At 49.8% G+C, this 23,185-nt stretch overlaps 1 protein-coding gene across 2 annotated transcripts in view; it reads left to right on the forward strand.

Annotated features, from left to right (window-relative positions):
- The window catches only part of RECQL4 (RecQ like helicase 4), a 153,533-nt gene that overhangs the window by 113,273 nt on the left and 17,075 nt on the right, over positions 1–23,185 (forward strand). For both annotated transcript variants that reach the window (XM_073668821.1, XM_073668820.1), the window contains exon 23: positions 9,617–9,725. In XM_073668821.1, coding sequence (XP_073524922.1) covers positions 9,617–9,725 — 109 coding nt within the window. The remainder of the gene's footprint in view (positions 1–9,616; positions 9,726–23,185) is intronic.

The raw sequence follows: 23,185 nt of genomic DNA on the forward strand, positions 1-23,185 counted from the left end.
GGCGTGGCTTCGCGCCTCTGCTGCCTGTCATATTAGCCTCAGGCGGGAAGCGCCCGGAAAGCGCGCGCTGGAGCTGACCCAGCCCCTTCTTCTTCCGGGTCCTTCTGCCGGCGTCCATTACCTCGTGCAGCGCCTCCTGCTCCCTGCTCCCCGCTCTCTACACCACCAGACACCGGGAAGAGCAGTCATCGTGGCCAGCTGGTGAGTCACTTCTGCCTTTTAAGGCAGAAGATTCCTTTTTCTCACTATTGCAGCGCAGAGCACCTTACTGCTGGCCTGTTAAGGCAGACAGGGTGTGCTATATCCGGTGCTGCTACCTCTCTGCTGAGGAGGCTCTGGGACTCGCACACCTCTGTCGTTTTAAGGCAAAGGTGTATTGCGTGGTCAGCAGCATTAACCCCTTCTGAATGGGGTCTGGTCTCATCAGGGCAGTTAACCCTTTCTGGATGTGCATGCTTCTGGGATCAGAGGGTGCATCACCCTAGTCTGTTAGGTTAACTTTTGCTCTGCAGGCAGCTGGGGTAGCTCTTCTCCCTCTGAGGAGCTTTAACCCTTGAGTGCTTGGTGATTTTTTGTGTAGGAACAGGCTGTGGTAGCGGAATCACACATCCTCGGTTACTGTACCCATTGTAAGGGGTTATTACCGCCTTATCCGCGACGCTCGCAACTGTGTGGGGGCATGTCGGATCAGGGACCAGGGGGCGTGGACCTCTCTCCCGGTCCGCTTCAGGATTGGTCACGCGTATCTGATACGCCGGGGTCTTCGACGGCGTCAGGTTCGACACTGGTCAGGGGTCTCAGTGATGTTAAAGTGGAAGCGCTCACTCGCTCCATTGACAGTCTGTCTGACCTCCTGGGTCATTGGGTATCAGCTAAGTCCCAACCGACGTCACGAGGCAAGAAGCGCCACAGGCCTGTGGTGGCACTGTCTCCTCCACGCAGTGCGTCAGAGGCTTCGAAATCACCGACAGACTCTGCTGGGGAGATCTCCGATTCTGATGAAGAGGATCGGCGGGGTCGCTCTGCTTCGCTTTCGGGCCGCGTGGACGCTTTTGTTGAAGCTATGCGGGAAGCGTTACAGCTGTCTGAAGAGGCGAGGCACCCTGGCAAGTCGGCCCGGCTGTTTCAGGAGTCGCGTCGGGCTCGACGCTGCCGGCGCACGATGAACTTAACGAGGCGGTGGAGAAGGAACGCCTGTGTCCGGATAAACGCTTCCAGGGGATGCGGTTTTTTGATGCCCTGTATCCCTGCTCCACGGAGACTATCGCTAATTGGGTCCCCTCTCCTGAAGTGGACGTGCCATTGTCTCAGCTGTGCAAATCTTCTTTGCTTCCTGTTAAAGGGAAGGTGAGTCGACAGGAACCACTGGACAGAAGGACGGAGTTAGCTGCGAAGTCCATCTACGAGGCCGCGGGTCATGGATTCCGAGCAGCCTTGGGGGCCATGTGGGCTGGTGAGGCTTCTCTGCGGTGGTTGGATCAGCTGCGGATGGCGTGGCAAGATGGGACTCCACTGTCTGAGGTGGAAAGGCTCTTCCAGCTGTTGGAAGAGGCGGCCCGATATGGCAGGGACTGGATACTACTGCTGCATACTACTTCGGTTCTGTCCAGGGCTCAATCCTCGGCCGTCAGTAAGGAGAGCACTGTGGCTTAAACAGTGGACTGGAGACGCAGTATCCAAACAAGGTTTGCGGAGTCTGGCGTACAAGGTCGGTCAGCTTTTTGGTTCGGACCTCACGGAGCTGATTGCTAAGGCCAAGGATACGGCTTTGCCGCAGCGGAAAGCAGCGGCTTCTACGTCTGGCAAGTCAAGTGCCGGTAGTGGTCGTCGGTCCTTTCGGCCCAGGGGACGGTTCGGTCAGCCCTCTTGGAGATCGGGTCGTCCCTCGTCTTCCGGAAAGAAGACCACCCAGAAATCCCGTACACCCTGGAAACAACATTTCCGTCAGGACAAATGGGAGGTTGACAAAAAGCCCGCTAAGGCGGACTGACGCCAGGAACCCACTCGAGGGCTCTCTGGTGGGAGGTCGTCTGCTACAATTCGGGTCGATTTGGGCGTCCCACGTATCGGACGCCTGGGTGACGCGGGTTATGTTGGCAGGCTATTTCATAGAGTTTCATTCTCGACCCCTGGACCGGTTTCGTCAGTCACGCATCCCGTCCGAGCCCAAGCTGGCTGCCGCACTGCTGCGGGAGGTCGACTCTCTTCTGCAGCAGGGTGTGGCGGTTCCACCGGAGGACCGGGGAAGGGGGTTTTACTCCAACCTTTTTGTGGTCCCCAAAAAGGAGGACAAGTTTCGCCCCATTCTGGACCTCAAACAATCGAATTTTCATGTCCGGACCCGGAAATTCCATATGGAGTCTCTTCGCTCTGTCGTGGCGGCCCTGTCGCAGTACGATTTCTTGGTGTCGATCGACATCCGCGACGCCTATTTGCATGTCCCTATCGGCAGGGCTCACCAGCGCTTCCTGTGTTTCGCCATAGGTCAGGCCCATTACCAGTTTGTGGCCCTACCATTCGGGTTGGCCTCAGCGCCCAGGGTTTTTACAAAGATTCTGGCGCCGCACATGGCGCTCCTTCGAAGGCAATGAGTTACGATTCTCCCCTACCTGGACGACCTGTTAATTGTCCCGCCCACAGCGGAGGAGGCGGTGACAGCTCGCGATCTCTCCCTTCAGCACCTGGAGGACTTCGGGTGGCTGGTCAATTGGAAGAAGTCGTCATTGGAGCCGTCGCAGTCAATCCTGTTCTTGGGGATGCATTTCGACACGGTACGGGCAGTGGTGTCCCTGCCTCCGGACAAACAAGCGAACCTTCGTCACCATGTCCAGGCTATGAGGTCGGCGATGGCGATATCCCTTCGGAAGTGTATGCGCCTTCTGGGTCTGATGGTGGCGGCAATGGAAGCGGTACCGTTTGCTCCATTTCATTCCCGGGGTCTCCAAGATCTTATTCTGACCCGTTGGGATCGATCGCCGGCTTCGCTGGATCGCTGTGTCTGTATCTCCCGCAGGGTGCGAGAGTCTCTTGGATGGTGGTTACGTTCGGAGGCTTTATCCCTGGGGAAATCCTTCCTCCTCACACGGTGGTCGGTCATTACCACCGATGCCAGCCTGACTAGCTGGGGGGGGTTTGGAACGATCTCTGGGTTCAGGGGGTCTGTTCGTCAGAGGAGTCGTCTCTGCCGATCAACATCCTGGAGTTGAGAGCAATATTTCTCTGCCTCCGACATTGGACGGTCCCTTTGAGCGGTCTGCCGGTCCGGATTCAGACGGACAATGCGACAGCGGTCGCGTATTTCAACCATCAGGGCGGGACGAGGAGTTCCAGACTCATGATGGAGGTCTCTTGGATCCTGGTATGGGCCGAGTCCAGGGTTCCAGCCATCTCCGCGATTCACATCCCAGGAGTGCTGAATATCACGGCGGACTTCCTCAGTCGCGAGCAGGTGGATCCCGGAGAATGGAGTCTTCATCCGGAAGTTTTTGCACTGCTGTGCTCCCGTTGGGGGACTCCCCAAGTGGACTTGATCCAAAAGCGGTGAAAGTAGAGAGATACGTCCGCGCCGCTGAAAGATCCTCAAGTCAGGAACATGTAATAATATCCTTGTTTATTGGTAAATGCCTACGCGTTTCTGGGTGTTCCACACCCCTTCATCAGGGCACCAACACATAACTCTATTGGTCTTTGCGCTCCCTCTCTCTTTGTATTCCAGTGGACTTGATGGCATCCAGGCTGAACGCCAGGATTCCGACGTTCAGGTACAGGGACCCGGAGGCTGTGGCGGTAGATGCTCTAGTGGCCCCGTGGGACCAGTTCGAGCTGATCTACGTGTTTCCGCCGGTATCCTTACTTCCTCTGGTGATCCGGCGGATCAAACTCGAATGAATTTCGGCGATTTTGGTGGCGCCGGATTGGCCGCGGAGCGCGTGGTATTCAACGCTGGTGTCTCTTCTGGCGGCGCCTCCGTTTCCACTGCCTCTTTGCCCGGACCTGTTAACCCAAGGGCCCATTCGCCATCCGGACCTGAAGTCACTTCGTTTGACGGCGTGGCACTTGAGACCGAGATCTTGACCCGTCGTGGGTTTTCGGCCGAGGTCATTGCCACCTTGCGGGCAGCCAGAGGTCCAGCTACGACTAGGATTTATCACAGAACTTGGGAGGCCTTCTATTCACGGTGTTATGGATCGTCAAGGAACCCGAGGGTTTTTTCCATTCCCAACTTCTTGGCTTTTCTGCAATGTGGTTTGGCCAAGGGTCTGGCGGTTGGTACCTTGCGGGGTCAGGTATCTGCACTATCCGTGCTTTTTCGGAAGGCTATTGCCTCGCGCAAGGATATGCGTTCGTTTTTTCGCGGGGTTGCACGTCAGTTTCCGCCTCGGAGGGCGTTTGTGGCTCCTTGGCGGCTCAATCTAGTCTTGGAGGCTCTTCAGCATGGGCCGTTTTGAGCCTATGGATTCAGCTACGCTTTACTTGCTTTCTTGGAAGGTGGCCTTCCTGGTGGCGGTCACCTCTTTGAGAAGGGTTTCTGAGTTGGCGGCACTGTCTTGCTCGCCCCCTTTTCTGGAGTTCCACTCGGATTGCGTGGTGCTTCGTACCCGTTGCGATTTTCTGCCTAAAGTGGTGTCGCGTTTCCACGTCAATCAGGACATCGTGTTGCCCTCCCTCTGTCCGAAACCGAAGAGTCCAAAGGAGCGGGCCTTGCACTCGTTGGATTTGGTGCGGGCATTGAAGTTCTATCTTACAATCACGCAAGGGTTTCGGAAGTCGGACTCTATTTTTGTGATTCCTGCTGGTCGTCGGCGTGGTCAGCGGGCTTCCAAGGACACTATAGCTCGGATACGTTCGGCTATCCTGGAGGCGTACCGGCTCAAGGGCGAGCCTTGTCCGGTTATGGTTCATTCCACGAGAGCTGTTGGTTCGTCGTGGGCTTTTCGTCAGGGGGCCTCGGCAGCGCAGCTCTGCCGGGCGGCTACCTGGCGCTCCGTTCACACTTTTACTAAATTTTATAAAGTGGACGTGAGTGCTTGCGCCGATGCGGCCTTGGGACGCAGGGTCCTGCAGGCGGCGGTGGTTTAGGTTATCTCTTTATCTCATTTTCGGCGCTTGTTGCGCGCTTGCCTAAGTTGTTGGGGTGTTGGCGATTCTGCCACTCTTTCCCACCCTTGAGTTCTGGACTGCTTTGGGACGTCCCACTAGTAATGGATCTGTGTCTCCCTTCCTTCCCTTCTGCTGCTGAAAGACGGATTTTGGTAAGACCTTACCTGTAAAATCCTTTTCAGCGAAGGAAGGAAGGGAGACACAGCACCCTCCCATGGCAGAAGTGTATTATTGTTTTCCAGATGCGGCGCGACTCCCCTCTGATGGCGGTCATCTGGGCTGGGGTCGGCGCGCTAGGGCTCTGTTCCAGCATTGCCAGCTCATTGCAGTTGTCAGGTCCAGTGAGTAGTGCCTGGGACTGTGTGTTTTTTCTGTTATATGCATAACCTGTTTTCTCGCTTTCTGAATTTTCGGAAGGGGTTGTGTTGTTCCGCTGGTGTTGTCTGCTCTTCCTTAGCTTGTGTACGGACTGTAGGACATGGGACTAGGAGGAGCCTAAGCTGGAGGGGCCGCTCGTCACTTTTTTCTAATCTGAGGTGAACTATCCTGTGGGGCTCCGCCTACCCACTAGTAATGGATCTGTGTCTCCCTTCCTTCCTTCGCTGAAAAGGATTTTACAGGTAAGGTCTTACCAAAATCCGTCTTTCAAAGGTTTTATGGACTGATGAAATGAGAGTGACTCTTGATGGGTCAGATGGATGGGCCAGAGGCTGGATCTTTAAAGGGCAGAGGGCTCCACTGTGACTCCGACGCCAGCAAGGTGGGGGTGGGGTACTGGTATGGGCTGGTATCATCAAAGATGAACTTGTGGGACCTTTTCGAGTTGAGGATGGAGTGAAGCTCAACTCCCAGACCTACTGCCAGTTTCTGGGAGACAACTTCTTCAAGCAGTGGTACAGGAAGAAGTCGGTATCGTTCAAGAAAAACATGATTTTCATGCAGGACAATGCTCCATCACATGCATCCAACTACTCCACAGCATGGCTGTCCAGTAAAGGTCTAAAAGAAGAAAAAATAATGACATGGCCCCCTTGTTCACCTGATCTGAATCCCATAGAGAACCTGTGGTCCATCATAAAATGTGAGATCTACAGGGAGGGAAAACAGTACACCTCTGGGAACAGTGTCTGGGAGGCTGTGGTGGCTGCTGCACACAATGTTGATCGAAAATAGATCAAGAAACTGACAATCTATGGATGGAGGCTGCTGAGGGTCATCATAAAGAAAGGTGGCTATATTCATCACTCATTTTTTTGTTTTTGTATGTCAGAAATTTTTATTTCTAAATTTTGTGCACTGATATTGGTTTACCTGGTGAAAATGAACAAGTGAGATGAGATTATAACTGGTTTTTATTAAGTTGCCTAATAATTCTGCACAGTAATAGTTACCTGCACAAACAGATATCCTCCTAAGATAGCCAAATCTAAAAAAAAACCACTCCAACTTCCAAAAATATTAAGCTTGGATATTTTAGTCTTTTGGGTTAATTGAGAACATAGTTGTTGATCAATAATAAAAATAATCCTCTAAAATACAACTTGCCTAATAATTCTGCACACAGTGTAATTTTGTGGTGCTGAAAGTGAATCTGATCCTTAAATTTGCTGATTGGCTGTAATTTTCACGTTTCAGAGGTGGTTATAATGACACCTTTCATGTAGTTTTATAGAATAACTAGATGGTGGCCCGATTCTAACGCATCGGGTATTCTAGAATATGTATGCGGCCGACCGGGCGCGACTAATCTGCGAAGCAGTGTTTAAATGGGTTGGCCACTACTCTAAATTAACCCCCCAATGTATCCCCCCGGGGCCCCTAATGAATTTTGTAATTACGTCATGTTGTCAATACTGCTTGTGACAACATTGCTGACTACGCGGCAAGTGTGAAGGGAGGACCGGGGAGCGAGGCTGCCGGTCGGGGTACTTCTGCTGCGAGCAGCCGGGAGATGACCGGCTAGCACCGGTCATCTCCCGGTTGCGTCGCCGCTGATCTCCCGACAGTGGCCTACGTGTTTCAAATCCGGCGCCAATTCGTAGCCGGGCTGCGCCAGTCGCTGATTGGTCGCGGCCAGCTGGCTGCGACCAATCAGAGAAGTGGTGTTTTAAATTTCGCACCAGTATCGCCGATCCTGATCTGAATCCTGTTCAGTTGCCTTCTGTCAGATCCAGATAACACACCACCTTTCTCTTCGGCTTCAGCCAGACTACATTAACAAGTTCCCCACAATCCCCCTGGGGCTCTGCTAACCACTCCCTGTCTCCTGTGACTGTGTTAACCCCTCTAGTTGCTGGATGCTTCTGAAGCAAGAACACTACTTCTGCATGTCACATTGGTTTTATCCCAATCTACCATGTCTGATTTCCTCTGAGCGCCACATTTCCCTTTAAGCTTTGGATCTGCCCTCGTGTGACGAGAACCTGGTGAAGATCTGGGTGCAGCATGGCTAACGCCTCTGTTCACATGGAGACTTTTATATTCGCAGCTGCTCTGATTTGGGATTAGGGTTAGTCATTTTAAAACCAATAAGATTTAGTTCTACACGCAACAACACAAATAAACTTTTTTTTTTTCACTGGTAGCAGATGACCGGGCTGAATGGGAAATGGAGGCAGAGACTTGGCAAGTGCTTTCAAACACCCAGAGCACTTAAGCCGCATCTGCATATGAAAACGCATGTTTTGTTGTTTCGTCTGGCAGCGACCGCTGACATCTGAAAGATTATGGCCTCCTTCAGAGACCGACCTAACCATATAAATAGGGAAACGGGGTAGAGAGTCCTTACTAGTTCCCTTTTTATGGATGAACACATCTTTATAATGGAGTTGGTTATCATGATGGTGGATTAGGAGTATATTGTAGATTGGGACAGGGTTTATACACTATATGGAGAAAAGTATTAAGTACACATCTTATTTCAGCCCCCTTGCTGCCCTGTGTATCACCTCCGGACCCTCGCCGTGCCGTCTGCCTGTACGAACATGTGGCAGAATTGCTTTTGGTGCCGAGCTCACTGATACCAGCATGGTCCAGGAATAGGATGCCTCATCCCCCGTTGTATGAAGACCTCCGTCCCTTTAGTCCCCTGTTGTGTAACATCTGGCCCCTCGCCATGCCCTCTGCCTTTATCCATGACATTTCATGTCATTTCTTCCTCCTGAATCTTCCCTCATCGCCTGTGAGTGGTTATTATTGAGAAGTGGAATGAACTGAAACAACTCTGCCACGAAGTGGAGACCCATGTGGATGTGGGGGGCACATGCTTTCCTCCATATTAATGTCTATGGATGTAGATGAGGACAGAGAAGCCCCCAGAGGTGGATGGGGGGGCACATACTTTTCTCCATATTAATGTCTATGGATGTAGATGAGGACAGAGAAGCCCCCAGAGGTGGATGGGGGGGCACATACTTTTCTCCATATTAATGTCTATGGATGTAGATGAGGACAGAGAAGCCACCGGAGGTGGATGTGGGGGGCACATACTTTCTCCATATTAATGTCTATGGATGTAGATGAGGACAGAGAAGCCACCGGAGGTGGATGGGGGGGCACATACTTTTCTCCATATTAATGTCTATGGATGTAGATGAGGACAGAGAAGCCCCCGGGGGTGGATATGGGGGGCACATACCTTTCTCCCTATAGTGTACATCATTAGGGTTGAGGGTGCTCACATAGCCAGTGGTACATAACTTGCTTCCGTCTTCTGAAGCCCGTCTAGGCTGGTGGAATCTGCGAGGAGCGGGGGTGTTACATCGGGGTATCTGTGAGGAGCGGGGGTGTTACATCGGGGTATCTGTGAGGAGCGGGGGTGTTATATCGGGGTATCTGTGAGGAGCGGGGGTGTTACATCGGGGTATCTGTGAGGAGCGGGGGTGTTACATCGGGGTATCTGTGAGGAGCGGGGGTGTTACACCGGGGTATCTGTGAGGAGCGGGGGCGTTACACCGGGGTATCTGTGAGGAGCGGGGGTGTTACACCGGGGTATCTGTGAGGAGCGGGGGTGTTACACCGGGGTATCTGTGAGGAGCAGGGGTGTTACATCGGAGTATCTGTGAGCAGCGGGGGCATTACGCCGGGGTATCTGTGAGGAGCGGGGGCTTTACGCCGGGGTGTCTGTGAGGAGCGGGGGTGTTACACCTGGGTATCTGTGAGGAGCGGGGGCATTACGCCGGGGTATCTGTGAGGAGCGGGGGCTTTACGCCGGGGTGTCTGTGAGGAGTGGGGGCGTTACGCCGGGGTGTCTGTGAGGAGCGGGGGCGTTACGCCGGGGTGTCTGTGAGGAGCGGGGGCGTTACGCCGGGGTGTCTGTGAGGAGCGGGGGCGTTACGCCGGGGTATCTGTGAGGAGCGGAGGCGTTACGCCGGGGTATCTGTGAGGAGCGGGGGTGTTACACCGGGGTATCTGTGAGGAGCGGGGGTGTTACATCGGGGTATCTGTGAGGAGCGGGGGTGTTACGCCGGTGTGGTTGCATGTTGGTACATGATGCCGTGTTTCTGTCTCTTCTTAGGCTGAAGACTGGAAGGAGCAGGTGTTCAGTGACGTTCGTCTTTTCCTCTCCATTCACCAGGATGAATCCTTTTCTGGACGATCTGTTGCCCGTGTCTTCCATGGGATAAGTAAGTGACTTCACTATGATTTGTGTATGAGCGGTGGCCTAGGACAACACGGCACAGATCTTGCATGATGGTCTGATGCAATGTTTCCGTCTGTAGTCCGGCCTTTTTAGCTTCAGACTGATACAGGACATAGCGATGAACAGGACACTGCTCAACATTGAAATGACAAACACCAGGAAGGAAAATGAGGGACTTGTGGAAATTGATGCATTATGGAAAAGGAGTGTTTTTACCACATGACACCCCCAGGCCACATGTTCCTTGTACTACTGTGAGCCGTCTGAGTGGCCTAAACCTGCTCCCATGGCAGCAGCGTCTCCAGTCTTGTCTCCATCGATCACACCGGGGAGGTCATTGGTCAGTGATTACACAGGAGCTGCCGGCCGCGGATCCTGATGATCTCCTTCCTCAGACGACCATTAATAATCTCCATGATTGCAGCCGAGGCCGGAGGTGCTAGGATTTCTCTACGAGGTTTACTCCAGACTGTTGAGCAGTGTATTTGAGATCTATGGTAGTGTTCAAAATAATAGCAGTGAGTTCAGAAACATGAGTTTTCACAAAATCTTTCTACTAGTTGTTGTTTCCAGCATTGGGAACATTGCTCACTGTTTCCTAATTCACAACATGAAGAGAAATGTAGATAATTTTTGGTTATTTTCTGTGAAGTAGTTAAAAATGAACAATGTTCTGTTCTACAATATAGCAGGGTCTGCATTTGTCTTTTTTTTTTTTTTTTTTTGAGGATTTAGCATTTCTGTGAATCACTAACCTCATATTTAGTTGTAGACCCACAGTTTTTTAGAACTGCTTCACATCTATGTTGCATAGAGTCAACCATCTTCTGTTACCTGTTATTCCAGCCCAGGATGCTTTCACTACATCCCACAATTTTTTGGCATTTGTTGGCTTTGCCTCAGAAACAGCATTTTTGATGTCACCCTACAAGCATTCTATCGGATTAAGGTCCGGGGATTGGGCTGGCCACTCCATAACCTCAATTTTGTTGGACTGGAACCAAGATTTTGCTCGTTTACTGGTGTGTTTAATGTCGTTGACTTGGTGAAACACCTATTTCAAGGGCATATACTGTTCAGCGTAAGGCAACATGACCTCTTCAAGTATTTTAATATATACAAACTGGTCCGTGATCCTTGGTGTACGGTAAATAGGTCCGGCACCATAGTAAGAGAAACATGCCCATATCATGATGCTTCCACCATGCTTCACTGTATTCACAGTGTACTGTGGCTTGAATGCAGAGTTTGGGGGTCGTCTGATGAACTGTCTTTGGCCCTTGGACCCAAAAAGAACAATTTTACTTTCATCAGTCCACAAAATGTTTCTCCATTTCTCTTTAGGCCAGTTGATGTGTCCTTTGGCGAATTGCATCCGCTTCAGTACATGTATTTTATTTTTATTTTCAATAGTTTTTGTTTGGGGGAATTTTACAACAAACAGGGAGGGAGAACATAGGATATACAAGTCATTATATACAGGAATAATATCTATACAAGCATAATAATCTAAAAATATTAATTATTAACCATTGAAAATAAACATAAGTAATTTTAATGTAACATCCCTTGAAGGAAAAGTGAACATTAATGAGAAGAAAGGGAAAGAAGAGGAGAGAAAAAATACTGGAAGGAGGGAAAGGAAGTAAATATGTAAGGGGGCATGGTTTAACGAGGAAAAAGGGTATGGGAATTTTAGGGGGAAGAAAGAAAGGGAAGGAAAAAGTAGTCTTCTGAGAAAATTATTATCACTAATAGAGATGTCTATACTATTAAAGTAAGTTCTCCTACTATAGAATTTACTATTTAGCTGCGAATCAAAGCGAATCATAATAACCAAAGAGAAAAAAGGAATTCTGCTCTAGGTAGAAAGGAACCTATTCCATGTTGACCGTTCGGCTTCATACTTGGGCAGAGTTGTTGCTTAGGGCCAAGGCTAATTCCAATGAGTTATGCATTAAAAATGTTTCTATTGTGTAGTTTATATTAGGAATATTTGCTGTTTTCCATTTAGCCCCTATGAGCAATTTAGCTACTGCAACAATATGTAAGGAAATTTAATGTCACTGGGAAGAGTATCTGCTTCTAGAGAAAGTAGAGAAAGTTGGGGAGACCTATTCAATTTATGATTTCCTATTTTAGATAGAAGATTTGCAAGTCCAAAAAATATGCATTGTTACCTCTATAAGTTTCTTCTCCAGCATTCGTCTGAATAGTTTGGAAAAGCTTTCTTAAATCTTACGGGAGTCAGAGGGCAACAGGAAAACATTTTGAAGAAATTCTCTTGGGTATTGGCATTAATACTATATTTATGGGTTAATTTAAAAGCTGGTTTCCAGTCATTACCTGAAAATGTTTTATTTAAATCTGACTCCCATTTTAATATTGGATTTGATTTTACAAATTCAATTTCTGAATTGAAGATGGTATATATGCTCTTCTTGTTCCATACGGAGTCCAGATGAATATTGTTGAGTGAATAATTGATGGCTCTAGGTAAAGTCAACGGAAGGCTAATTTTGTTTCTAATAAACTCTCTGAGATATAATAAATTACCGTATTTTTCGGACTATAAGACACAGAAGTGGTGGGTGCGTCTTATTTTTTGAATCAAATAAATTTTTTATTGATCATATTTAGACATACAATAATTCCAAGGCATTAATTTTTTTAAAGGTGAACAAGGAACAAGAACATTCCAACAATCCCCTCCTCCCCTCACCCCTTTCCGACAGCACCCCTTCCCCTAACCGGTAAAGAGGAAAATAGAAATGCTTCAAACAATAAATACATTTCTATTAATCAGTTATGGTAGAAAACCAGTGGTGTATTATTTAAGGGTTAATTGTACTGTATTCTATAAGTTTGGAATCAGTGCTCTCAAATTCCCTTGTATTGGCTCCCATATCTATCCAAATGTGCTCAGCTTCCCTCTTTTTTTCGTATATTCCCTTTTCCATTTGTCTAAGGAATTCTTCTTCAGAAGGGGGATCCGCTCCTATCCACTTTCTTACTATAACTTTCTTAGCACAGTAGAGTAATCTAGCAATGGCTATTTTTATATTTTTATCAGATAGTAGTTCTTCTACATAGCCCAACAGACATGTAATATGGTCTCCTGGGACCTCGCATCTATACGCGCCTTCAATCTCAGCAAGGACCACAGTCCAGAATCTTAGTAGTCTAGGGCAGGGTTCCCCAACTCCAGTCCTCAAGGCCCACCAACAGGTCATGTTTTCAGGATTTCCTTAGTATTGCACAGGTGATGGAATTATTGCCTGTGCAGGTGATGCAATTATCACCTGTGTAATACTAAGGAAATCCTGAAAACATGACCTGTTGGTGGGCCTTGAGGACTGGAGTTGGGGAACCCTGGTCTAGGGCATTCCCACATCATGTGATATATGCCCGCTTCTTCTCTTCTACATCTTGGGCATTCTGAGTCATCTTTCAACCCCATTTTATGCATAATTAATGGAGATCTATAGACTCCGTGGATTACATAAATATGTGACAGTCTAGCAGGTTCGCTCATCGATAGCATAGGTATATATTCCAATATGTTTTCCCAAATACAGTATCATCCCCTATGGTTCCTACTTCCTTTTCCCATTAATTTTTGGATTTTATTGGATACTCCAGCATGAAAGTATGCATCACGTCCTTATACGTGCCCGAGATTACTCCCCTGGTGGACCCCTCTTGACAGATACTTTCCATAACTAGATCTGTTTCCACTACCATGCGTTTCCTGATTTTTTTGGGTTTGGATTGCATGATTAATCTGTCTATAGTGAAACCATTCTGAATTTGGCAACAAGAATTCTTTCTGTAGCTGTGAGAAGGATTTAGCATTTTCCCCTTCCATTATTTGATACATATAATTAATTCCTTTATCTGTCCATTCTTTTATGATACCAATCTTTTGCATCTCTGGAAGATTATTATTATTCCATATAGGGGTAAATTTAGTCAATCCCTTTACTCCCCTCACTCTCTTTACCATGTTCCAGATTTTATATATTAGGTCCATCGTAGGCATTTTTTCTCCTAACCTATTTGTCTCCTCCCTCCAATCCCTCGAGTATTTGCCTTTCTCCAATGGAATGTTCCAAAATTCTTTTTGTAGCTCCACCTGATCCCAAACATGACCATCTAATAGATCTCCGGGTTTGGTAGTGCCAAACCACCACCCTCATTAGGTCGTTGGAGAGTTTCTAGCTTTATTCTCGCCTGCTTCTTCCCCCTTAACAGGGCTCTGATCATTACATCTAAGGACTTAAATCTCTTTTTAGGTATCCAAGTTGGAGCGTTATGTAGGACGTATAGTAGCTTGGGCATCAAAATCATTTTAAAAAGATTTATTTTCCCCACCACCGTCTGTTTTAGTTTTCAATTTTTGAAGTAGTGGCGATAAATTAGTATTAAGATAATCTGTAACCAGTAAAGATATTTGTATTCCTAAGTACTTAAACTCTTTTTTACTCTGCAAGCTATCAACATCTTTCCCTTTATTTGTCAGCTCAGCATCTTGATCCACCTTAAATAGGACTGATTTGGACCAGTTAGTCTTCAGCCCCGATATCGTCCCAAATCTCTCAATTATCTGCATGGCATGGCTCAATGATTTATCCGAGTCGCCCAGAAATAATAATGGATCATCTGCATATAGAGCAATTTTTTCCTCTAATATTCCGTATTTAAACCCTTGGATCTCCTTTGTTTCCCTAATAATTGCAGCCAAAGGCTCAATTGCAATGGCAAAGAGAAGCGGCGACAGTGGGCACCCCTGTCTGGTTCCTCTACCCAAGTGGAATGAGGGGGATATCGCTCCATTAATTCTTATCTTGGCAGTAGGTTGTGAATACAGTAATTGCACCCATTCAATAAATTTTGGTCCAAGGCCGAATTTTTGCATAACTGTCCATAAGTAGTTCCATTGTACACTATCAAATGCCTTCTGGGCATCCAGTGAGGTGATCACTCTACGGCCTGGGTTATCTTTTTTAAGTTGAACATTAAGATATAATCTTTTAATGTTAACCGCAGTGGATCTATTGGGCAAGAAGCCGGGTGTATTAGTGAGGAAATTACCCTAGTTAACCTATTAGCTAGGATTTTGGGCCAGTATTTTAACATTAGTTGTCAGTAACGAGATTGGTCTGTATGATTCAGGTATTTTAGGGTTTTTCCCCTCCTTAGGGATCACCACTATCACTGCCTCCCTCATAGAAGCCAGTAGTATTCCCCCCTCATTTGACTCTTCAAATACTTTCAGCAGTTTAGGCATCAGGAGTTCAGCAAATTGTTTGTACACTTCTGATGGTAGCCCACCCATACCCGGGGCCTTCTCACTAGCCATGCCATGCAGAGCGGTCTCCATTTCATCAATAGTAATGGGAGAGTCCAGCCTTTCTCTGTTTTCAGAATCTAGTTTAGGGAGCGTAATTAGATTAACAAAATTCTCTATCTCCTCAGAAGTCCCCATCCCTTCCGGTGAATAAAGTCTTTTATAAAAGTCACTAAAGATTCCCAATATTCCCTCTAATTCAGTAGTGATCTTCCCCTTATCAATCATTTCATGGATAAAGGAACTACTCCTTTGTGCTGATGCTATAACCGATAATAAATGCCCAACCTTTTCCCCTTCAGCATAAAAGTTAACTTTTCGAAACGCCTGCATTTTGGTCATTTTATCAATTACGATCTTATTTATCTTATCCTGCGCATTTTTAAGACTGCGCTGTACCTCAGGAGTGTTACCATTTGTGGCTTTTTCCTCCGCCCTTTTCAATGCTTTTAGGCCTTCTTTTTCTTCTTTTTGGGTTTGTGATTTACTCCTACAAATGTCCCTAAACAATAATCCTCTCAGAAAGGCCTTCATCGCGTCCCATTCTATCAATTTATCAGTACTACCATCGTTATTAGTAAAAAATTCTTTCAATTCATTTTCCATCCCTCTCTGACTATTCCTTTTTGAGATCCGTACCCAATGGTTACCATGACTGGGCTATGGTCTGAGATTATTCTAGGGAGGTATTTTACCTCCTTTATCATGGCGTCTGCTAGTTCATCTGCTAATGCCAAGTCTGTGACGCGCCTCCTGGGCAGAGTGTGCACGCGTGTGGGATGCCCGGAGCCGGGTCTCTGGGGGTTGTAGTCTCCGTGGCGGCGACCCGGTCCCGTGGCTCAGGGTGGTCAAACCAGTGGCAGTCTTTTATAGGTTTTAGGTTAATTGTCCGACTATGCCACCCGTGGATTGCGGTCAGGGTGTACCGCCGCTGCGAGGCAGTCCGCTGAGGCTAGTGTGGTGTGCGCAGCAAAAGATGGGATAACTCCCCACGGGAAGAGTATAGCCTCAGGGCAGGGAATGTGCATGATGGGAGTGATGGTGCGCTGGCGTCCCAGTACTAGTAGTGCTGTATGCGGTGAGAAAGCAGGAACCACTCAGAGTCTTTGCAGTGCAGTTCAGGGTCTTTACTGATGATATTAAGGCAGACCCTCCCGGGAGTACTGGCTAGCATAAGGGGCCTGGTCAGTCTGCGAGCAAGCAGGAGTTCCCCTGGCCAGGTGGGGTTGTAGGCCTCCCCGTCTATCTGCACTCTTCCTGGCTACCTTGCTGTAAGCGAGTGGAAGTAGCCCACGTCCCTGAGTATACCGTGTGGTGCTCACCCTTATGGCTGGTGACTTGGGGCCTTCTGATAGCCTCCACTCCTCAATGGCGGTGCTGGTCCCTTCCTTGTGACTGAGCCTCCGGGCTTCTATGGCCAGAGGACCTGGAATCCCCTGCCAGCTGGGTTCTGCTGCTGGACTTAGAGGTTCCCACAGCCTCGGACTCCGTTGTCCGGTAGTAGTCTCTTCAGCCAGGACGAGCAATATATCTGCTTCCAGTCCCTGGCACTCAGCTCCTGCTCCTACAGAGCTCCTAGCTGTCTCTTGCCCTGTGTCTGGAACTTCACTCCAGGCTCCGACTCTGACTAACCCCGCCCCAGACCCAGTTTATATAGGGCAGGTTCCTCCCCTCCCAGGTCTGGGCATGAGGTGTTGCATGCTTAAGGGCTCCTGACCAGGAAACCTCCCACTTGCTCTCAGACGTAATATTTCTATTACTGTGGCAACCAGACCCCTGGGGTGCCACATTCCCCCCTAGTAAATTTTAGTACTCCGGGACTAAACACATTTTCAAGAAAACACAAATACAGGGCATAAACAATAATACAACAACATATGTACAAGAAGCTTTAGTCTCTAGCGGTCACTGCGTGTCCGTAACCGGGTGTCCATGTCACCCAACAAGGTGCAGTCTTGGAACAGAGTAGGGGACCTGTCCAAAGCTAACACCAAACGTTGGCCCTGGGCGTGGCTGCAAGGCTGAGGCTAGCTACTTTGGGCCACAAGGAGGCCAAGCCAGACAGGTTTTTCTCTTCCGCGGCCATCGTCACAAGAAGCACCAAGGTGCAACTATCTACAATGTAGTTCCGGTTATTCAGCGTCCATAACCTGTCAGTCCAAATAAACCTGCAGGGTAACTAGAGAAATATAGTCAATGAACAGGTAACAAAAACATAAACCTTTTTCAGCATTTACGTATGTACAGGTAAATGTATACTTGGCATTAGACTCTCCAGCTAGCGGGCATCTGTCCTCTAGTGCTCCTGGTGGACCTACATAACCCACTATCTGGTTCTGCACTACAGGGTGTAGAAGGTGTTACGGGCAGGCCTGGCAGCTTTCTGCGTACTCTTTGGCTCACTAGGGGCACGGCAGGCTCACTACTAGCAGAGGGTTGATTCTCCTGAGCTGCTGGTATGGATTCTTCTGCCTCTTGGGCCGGCTGCTCTTCTGACACTTCCTGTTCTTCTGTAGGCCCTTGAGGGGCTGGCTGGAGAAAGGTGAGGACGGGTACCACGACTGCGTTGTTGATTTGAGTCCAGGATCGGGGAAAGTCTCCGAGTACGGTACTGATCATTTCTTCCTTTTCCTCTGCGGGTTGAGGGTTCTCTTGATCTTCATCAGGGCTTTGCAGCTGCTCGGGACACTTTTTCAGGTGGTCTCTGGAGACAATGGCTGTGGTCTCTCCTCCATCCTTACTGATTGCACAGACTTTTGGGTTCTCATGGCTTGAGGGCAGTACGATGTACGGGTCCTTCTCCCACTGGTCGTCCAATTTGTGGAGCCGCCTCTTTCTCTTCAAGATCTGCTCTCCAGGTACCAGGGGAACAGCGGGAGCATGCTGGTTATAAGCCTTCTCTTGCCTTTCTCTTGCTTGAGACAGACCCCGCTCGACGCTCTCCTGTACATTCCGATACTGCTGCTGCCGTTCTGTATCCCAGTCTGCCTCTGGCGAGGTGTCCTCAGGCGTCAGGACTTCCATATCCAGGTCAATAGGCAGCTTACCAGGTCTTGCTCTCATTAGGTAAGCCGGGGTACAGTTGGTGGAACCTACGGGGATGTGATTATATAAGTCCACCAGATCAGGCAGTTTTTCAGACCACAGACTGCGTTCTTCCAGGGGCAACGTTTTTAGCAAGTCTATCACCACCTGGTTCATTTTCTCACATAGTCCGTTAGTCTGAGGGTGATAGGGCGTTGTTCTTATCTTCCTGCAGCCATACAGATTGCAGAACTCTTGGAAGACCTCCGCTTCGAAGGCTGGTCCTTGGTCCTTCAGCACTTGCTCCGGATACCCGTGTGGACGGCAGAAGTGCTGCTGGAAGGCTCTAGCTGCTGTTTGAGCCGTTAAGTCCTTGACAGAGACCACCACCAGGAACCAGGAGTAGTGATCTACGATTGTGAGGGCGTAGACTTACCCAGATTTGCTTGGAGCCAGTTTCACATGGTCCAGGGCTACCAGTTCCAGTGGCTGCCTGGTGATGATGGGCTGCAGGGGAGTCTTCTGGATGGCACGGTCCTTCCTTCTTAGGTTGCACGGGCCACAGTCTCTACACCACCTCTCGATGGCTCCTCTCATGCCTACCCAATAGAACCGTCCACGCAACAGTAACTCCAGCTTCTTCCATCCGAAGTGTCCTGCTCCGTCGTGGTATGCCTCCAGAACCATAGCCGCGTCTCGTCTTGGGACCACTACCTCCAGGTCAGCTCATGTGTTCTAGAGTTGACCATTCTCGGGCACAGCTTCTCCTTGTAAAGAAACAGTCTGCTTTTCTCTTTCCACAGTTGCTTGGTCTCCTCCGGAGCGTCTGGTTCAAGACGGGCATCAGCCTGTGTCAGCATTTCCTTCACCAGACGGACTGCGGGATCACTGTCTTGTGTCTCCGCCCAGCTGTAGTGGGGCAAGGGATTGAACGTGGCAGAGCGCCTGTCCCTTACACCAGGGTTCCCCAACTCCAGTCCTCAAGGCCCACCAACAGGTCATGTTTTCAGGATTTCCTTAGTATTGCACAGGTGATGGAATTATTGCCTGTGCAGGTGATGCAATTATCACCTGTGTAATACTAAGGAAATCCTGAAAACATGACCTGTTGGTGGGCCTTGAGGACTGGAGTTGGGGAACCCTGCCTTACACGGTGGGAATACAGGGTAATCCCATGACGGTGGAACGCAGGGAGTTCGACTTCTTCCAGTTCTTCTGGATCTTCCCCTACGTCCGGTAAGTTTGGCATTCTGGACAGGGCATCCGCGTTGGCATTTGAGCTTCCCGCCTGGTATTTGATGGTGAATTCATAGTTGGACAGTCGGGCCATCCATCTCTGCTCCAGGGCACCAAGTCTTGCAGTGTCCAGGTGTGTCAACGGGTTGTTATCCATGTACACGGTGAACTTGGAAGAGGCAAGGTAATGCTTGAAACGTTCGGTCACTGCCCACACCACTGCCAGGAACTCTAGCTTGAATGAGCTATAATTCTCAGGCTTTCTCTCTGTGGGCCGTAGTTTTCGGCTGGCGTAAGCGATTACCCGTTGTTTCCCCTGCTGGATCTGGGATAGTACGGCTCCTAGCCCGATGTTGCTCGCGTCCGTGTGGAGGATAAAGGGCTGGCCATAGTCAGGGTACGCCAGGATTTCATCCCCCGTGAGGGCCATCTTCAGCTGGCGGAAGGACTCCTCTTCCAGCTTTTCCCACCTGAAGGGCGGCTTCTGGTTTTTGGCCTTCCTGGATTGACCTATCAGGAGGTCCTGCATAGGAGCTGCCATTTTGGTGAAACTGGGAATGAATCTTCGGTAGTAGCCTACCAACCCGAGGAACTGCCGCACTTCCTTTATGCTGGAGGGTCTTGGCCAGTCTTTAATCACGGTGATCTTATCGGGATCGGGAGCCACTCCGTCAGCACTCACCACGTGTCCCAGGTACTGTACCTTTGGTTTCAGGAGGTGACACTTGGAGGGTTTCACCTTTAGGCTGTAGCTTGCCAGGGCGTCAAACACTTCTGCCAGGTGTTTCAGATGGTCCTCGTAGGTTTTGGAATAAACGATGACATCGTCCAGGTATAACAGGACCGTCTCGAAATTCCGGTGTCCCAGACAGCATTCCATCAACCGCTGGAAGGTTCCTGGTGCGTTGCAGAGCCCGAACGGCATACAGTTGAATTCGCTGAGACCCATCGGGGTGGTGAATGCGGTCTTCTCCTTGTCTACCTCTGCTACAGGAACCTGCCAGTACCCGCTAGTAAGATCCAAATTGGAGAAGAAGTTAGCAGATTTTAATGCAGCTAAAGATTCTTCTATTCTAGGTAACGGGTACGCATCTTTGTGTGTGATACGGTTGACCTTTCTGTAGTCTACACACATTCTCATTGTGTTGTCCTTCTTTTTCACTAGAACTAGTGGAGCTGCCCAGGGGCTACAGCTGTCCCTGATTACCTCAGCCTCCTTCATGTCCCGCAACATCCCCTTTGCATGCTGATAGTGTGCAGGGGGTACAGGTCGGTATCTTTCCTTTATGGGTGGATGGTCTCCTGTGGGGATGTGATGTTCTACCCCCTTTACTCGCCCGAAGTCTAGCGGGTGTTTACTAAAGACTCTTTCGTACTCCTGAACCACCCGGTAGACTCCCTGTTTTTGGTGTGAGGGAGTGGAGTCAGTACCCAAATGCAGTTGCTGACACCAGTCCTCCATTGCCGTTACCTTCCTCTGTTGAGGTGGAGGCAAGGGTTCTACAGCCTTTACAGAATTTTGGTTTATGGTGAACAATTTGGCTAGTGTGGCATACCGGGGCAGGTGTACTTCTCTCTCCCCGATATTTACGATGCGGACAGGTACCCTCCCATGGCAAACATCGACCACTCCACGTGCTGTCAAAATGGTGAGCCTACTGTCTGAGTAGACGGGCTCTACCATTCTCACGCTACCTATCTCACCACCAGATAGTTCCACCTGTTGCCGCTTCATCAGTGCCCGGATCTCTTTCTGGAGCACACGCTGCTGGCCGGAACTGGCGTTCTTGGTAACCTGCTGTAAAATGAGAATCACCTCTGCAAGACAATTTTCAATCACGTTAGTTCCCAAGGTTATTCTAGGGTGATTCTCATGACGGTCAATGTCCACAATGATCAGTCCTTGTGCCGCCAGTTCGACCTTACCGACCTTAATGGTCACCTCTTTGAACCCCACCTGCGGCACGGGCTGACCATTGCTGGCGATGATACTCAGGTCGTCATCTGGGTAGCGGGTTATGTCCGAGTCATTCCCGTACCGCTTAAAGAGACCCTGTGTCACACATAGGAATGCCATCCAGTACCACAGGCAAGACTGGACGTTCCCCTACATATTTATCACGCCAGTTTGAGGGGCCTGATGATCTTATGCCTGGGGGTTGGCCCTCTGCCCCAGGTTGTGCCCGTTTAAATGACAGTACCTTGCCATATGTCCGGGTTGATTGCAGCGGCGGCAGATGGGTTGTCCGTCCTCGTTGTATCTGTCACTGGGTCTTCCTCTGGACGTTGGGATCCTCCTCTGTCGGCGCCACGGGACGTCCTCTGGTCCGGATGCCAGCTGGATCTTTCCTGGAGGAGAGACCTGTAAAGACTGCACAGTTCTGGTTAGCGCGGCTACGCTTTTGGTCAGTTCTTGGACCTGGTGGTGCAAGTCTGTAGCCGGGTTGTTATCCAAAGCCTGCGCACCAGCTCCTACAGACTTTGTAGACAAGGGCGCCGCCTCCTGGTGATAGGTAATAGCAGGGCGCCGGTGGGTTACAGCGCTACCCGGTGCCGGTTCTCGGAGCACCCGGATGGCCCTGTCTTTGAACTTTGCAAAGTCTAACCCAGGGTTCTGCAAGGCCATTGCACGTAACTGGGTTCGGTGGGCATTGGACAGCAGACCCTCAATGAATTGCTCAGTCAACAGTTCATCTGCATTCCGCACACTGTCAGGGTCTGCCTGTTTAATGGCTCCCAGGGCCTCTTGCAAATTCAAAGCATAGTCTCTTATACTGTCTTGGGCCCGCTGCTTGCACCCATAGAATTTCATTTTGATCTCTGCTGAGGTGCGGGTATCAAAAGTGTCCCTCAGACGGGCTAAGATCTCCTTCATGGTCTCCTTGTCCCTGACTGACCAGGACTTTACTTCACGTTGGGCTGCGCTGGTTAGCTGGCCTACCAGTATGCTCACTTTTTGTCCCTCCGTCAGGGGGTATACTTTAAACAGGCTGTACAGTCTCTCTTTAAAGTCGCTTAGGGTATGATATTCCCCTGAGTATTGGGGCAGCCAGGCCGCACCGGGGATGTAAGGCATGGTGAACGGCATTACTGCGGCAGCGGCCGCGCTGGTGGTAGAGGGTCCCTCCGTGTCCGTCATCTTCCTCCCCCCTTGTTAAGTTTGGCCTACCTTCTGTGGTTTCTTCTCCGTAGGCCGCAGCTCTGCAGACGATCGTCAGGGTGGAGGACCTTGCTTCGCGCTCTGGTGACGTCAGCGTCGCTACCTCTCCTTCCAGGACCTTGCGCAGCATCGGTGCGTAGGGCGGGGCTTCAGCTCTCGCGCGCTTTCGGCGTCCATGCCCCTCTTCTTCCCGCGCGGCGTCCCGAAGATGGCGCCCTATGGCGGGAAAACGACTGCGGATGACGGGAAAACAGGTGCGGATGGCGGGAAACGGCTCCGGATGGCGGGAAACGGCTCCGGATGGCGGGAACCTTCACCACGGCAGGTATGACAGTCTTTTGAAGGCACGCAGTACCCGGTGGTTGTGGGCACGAAATCCTGCCGACTACGCCAAAGTTGACGCGCCCCCTGGGCCGAGTGTGCGCGTGTGTGGGATACCCGGAGTCGGGTCTCTGGGGGTTGTAGTCTCCGTGGCGGCGACCCGGTCCCGTGGCTCAGTGTGGTCAATCCAGTGGCAGTCTTTTATAGGTTTTAGGTTAATTGTCCGACTACGCCACCCGTGGATTGCGGTCAGGGTGTACCGCCGCTGCGAGGCAGTCCACTGAGGCTGGTGTGGTGTGCGCAGCAAGAGATGGGATAACTCCCCACGGGAAGAGTATAGCCTCAGGGCAGG

This window comes from Phyllobates terribilis, unplaced genomic scaffold, assembly GCF_046119375.1.
Source record: "Phyllobates terribilis strain yellow unplaced genomic scaffold, ASM4611937v1 Scaffold_2__4_contigs__length_985480577, whole genome shotgun sequence".
Taxonomy (NCBI): domain Eukaryota; kingdom Metazoa; phylum Chordata; class Amphibia; order Anura; family Dendrobatidae; genus Phyllobates; species Phyllobates terribilis.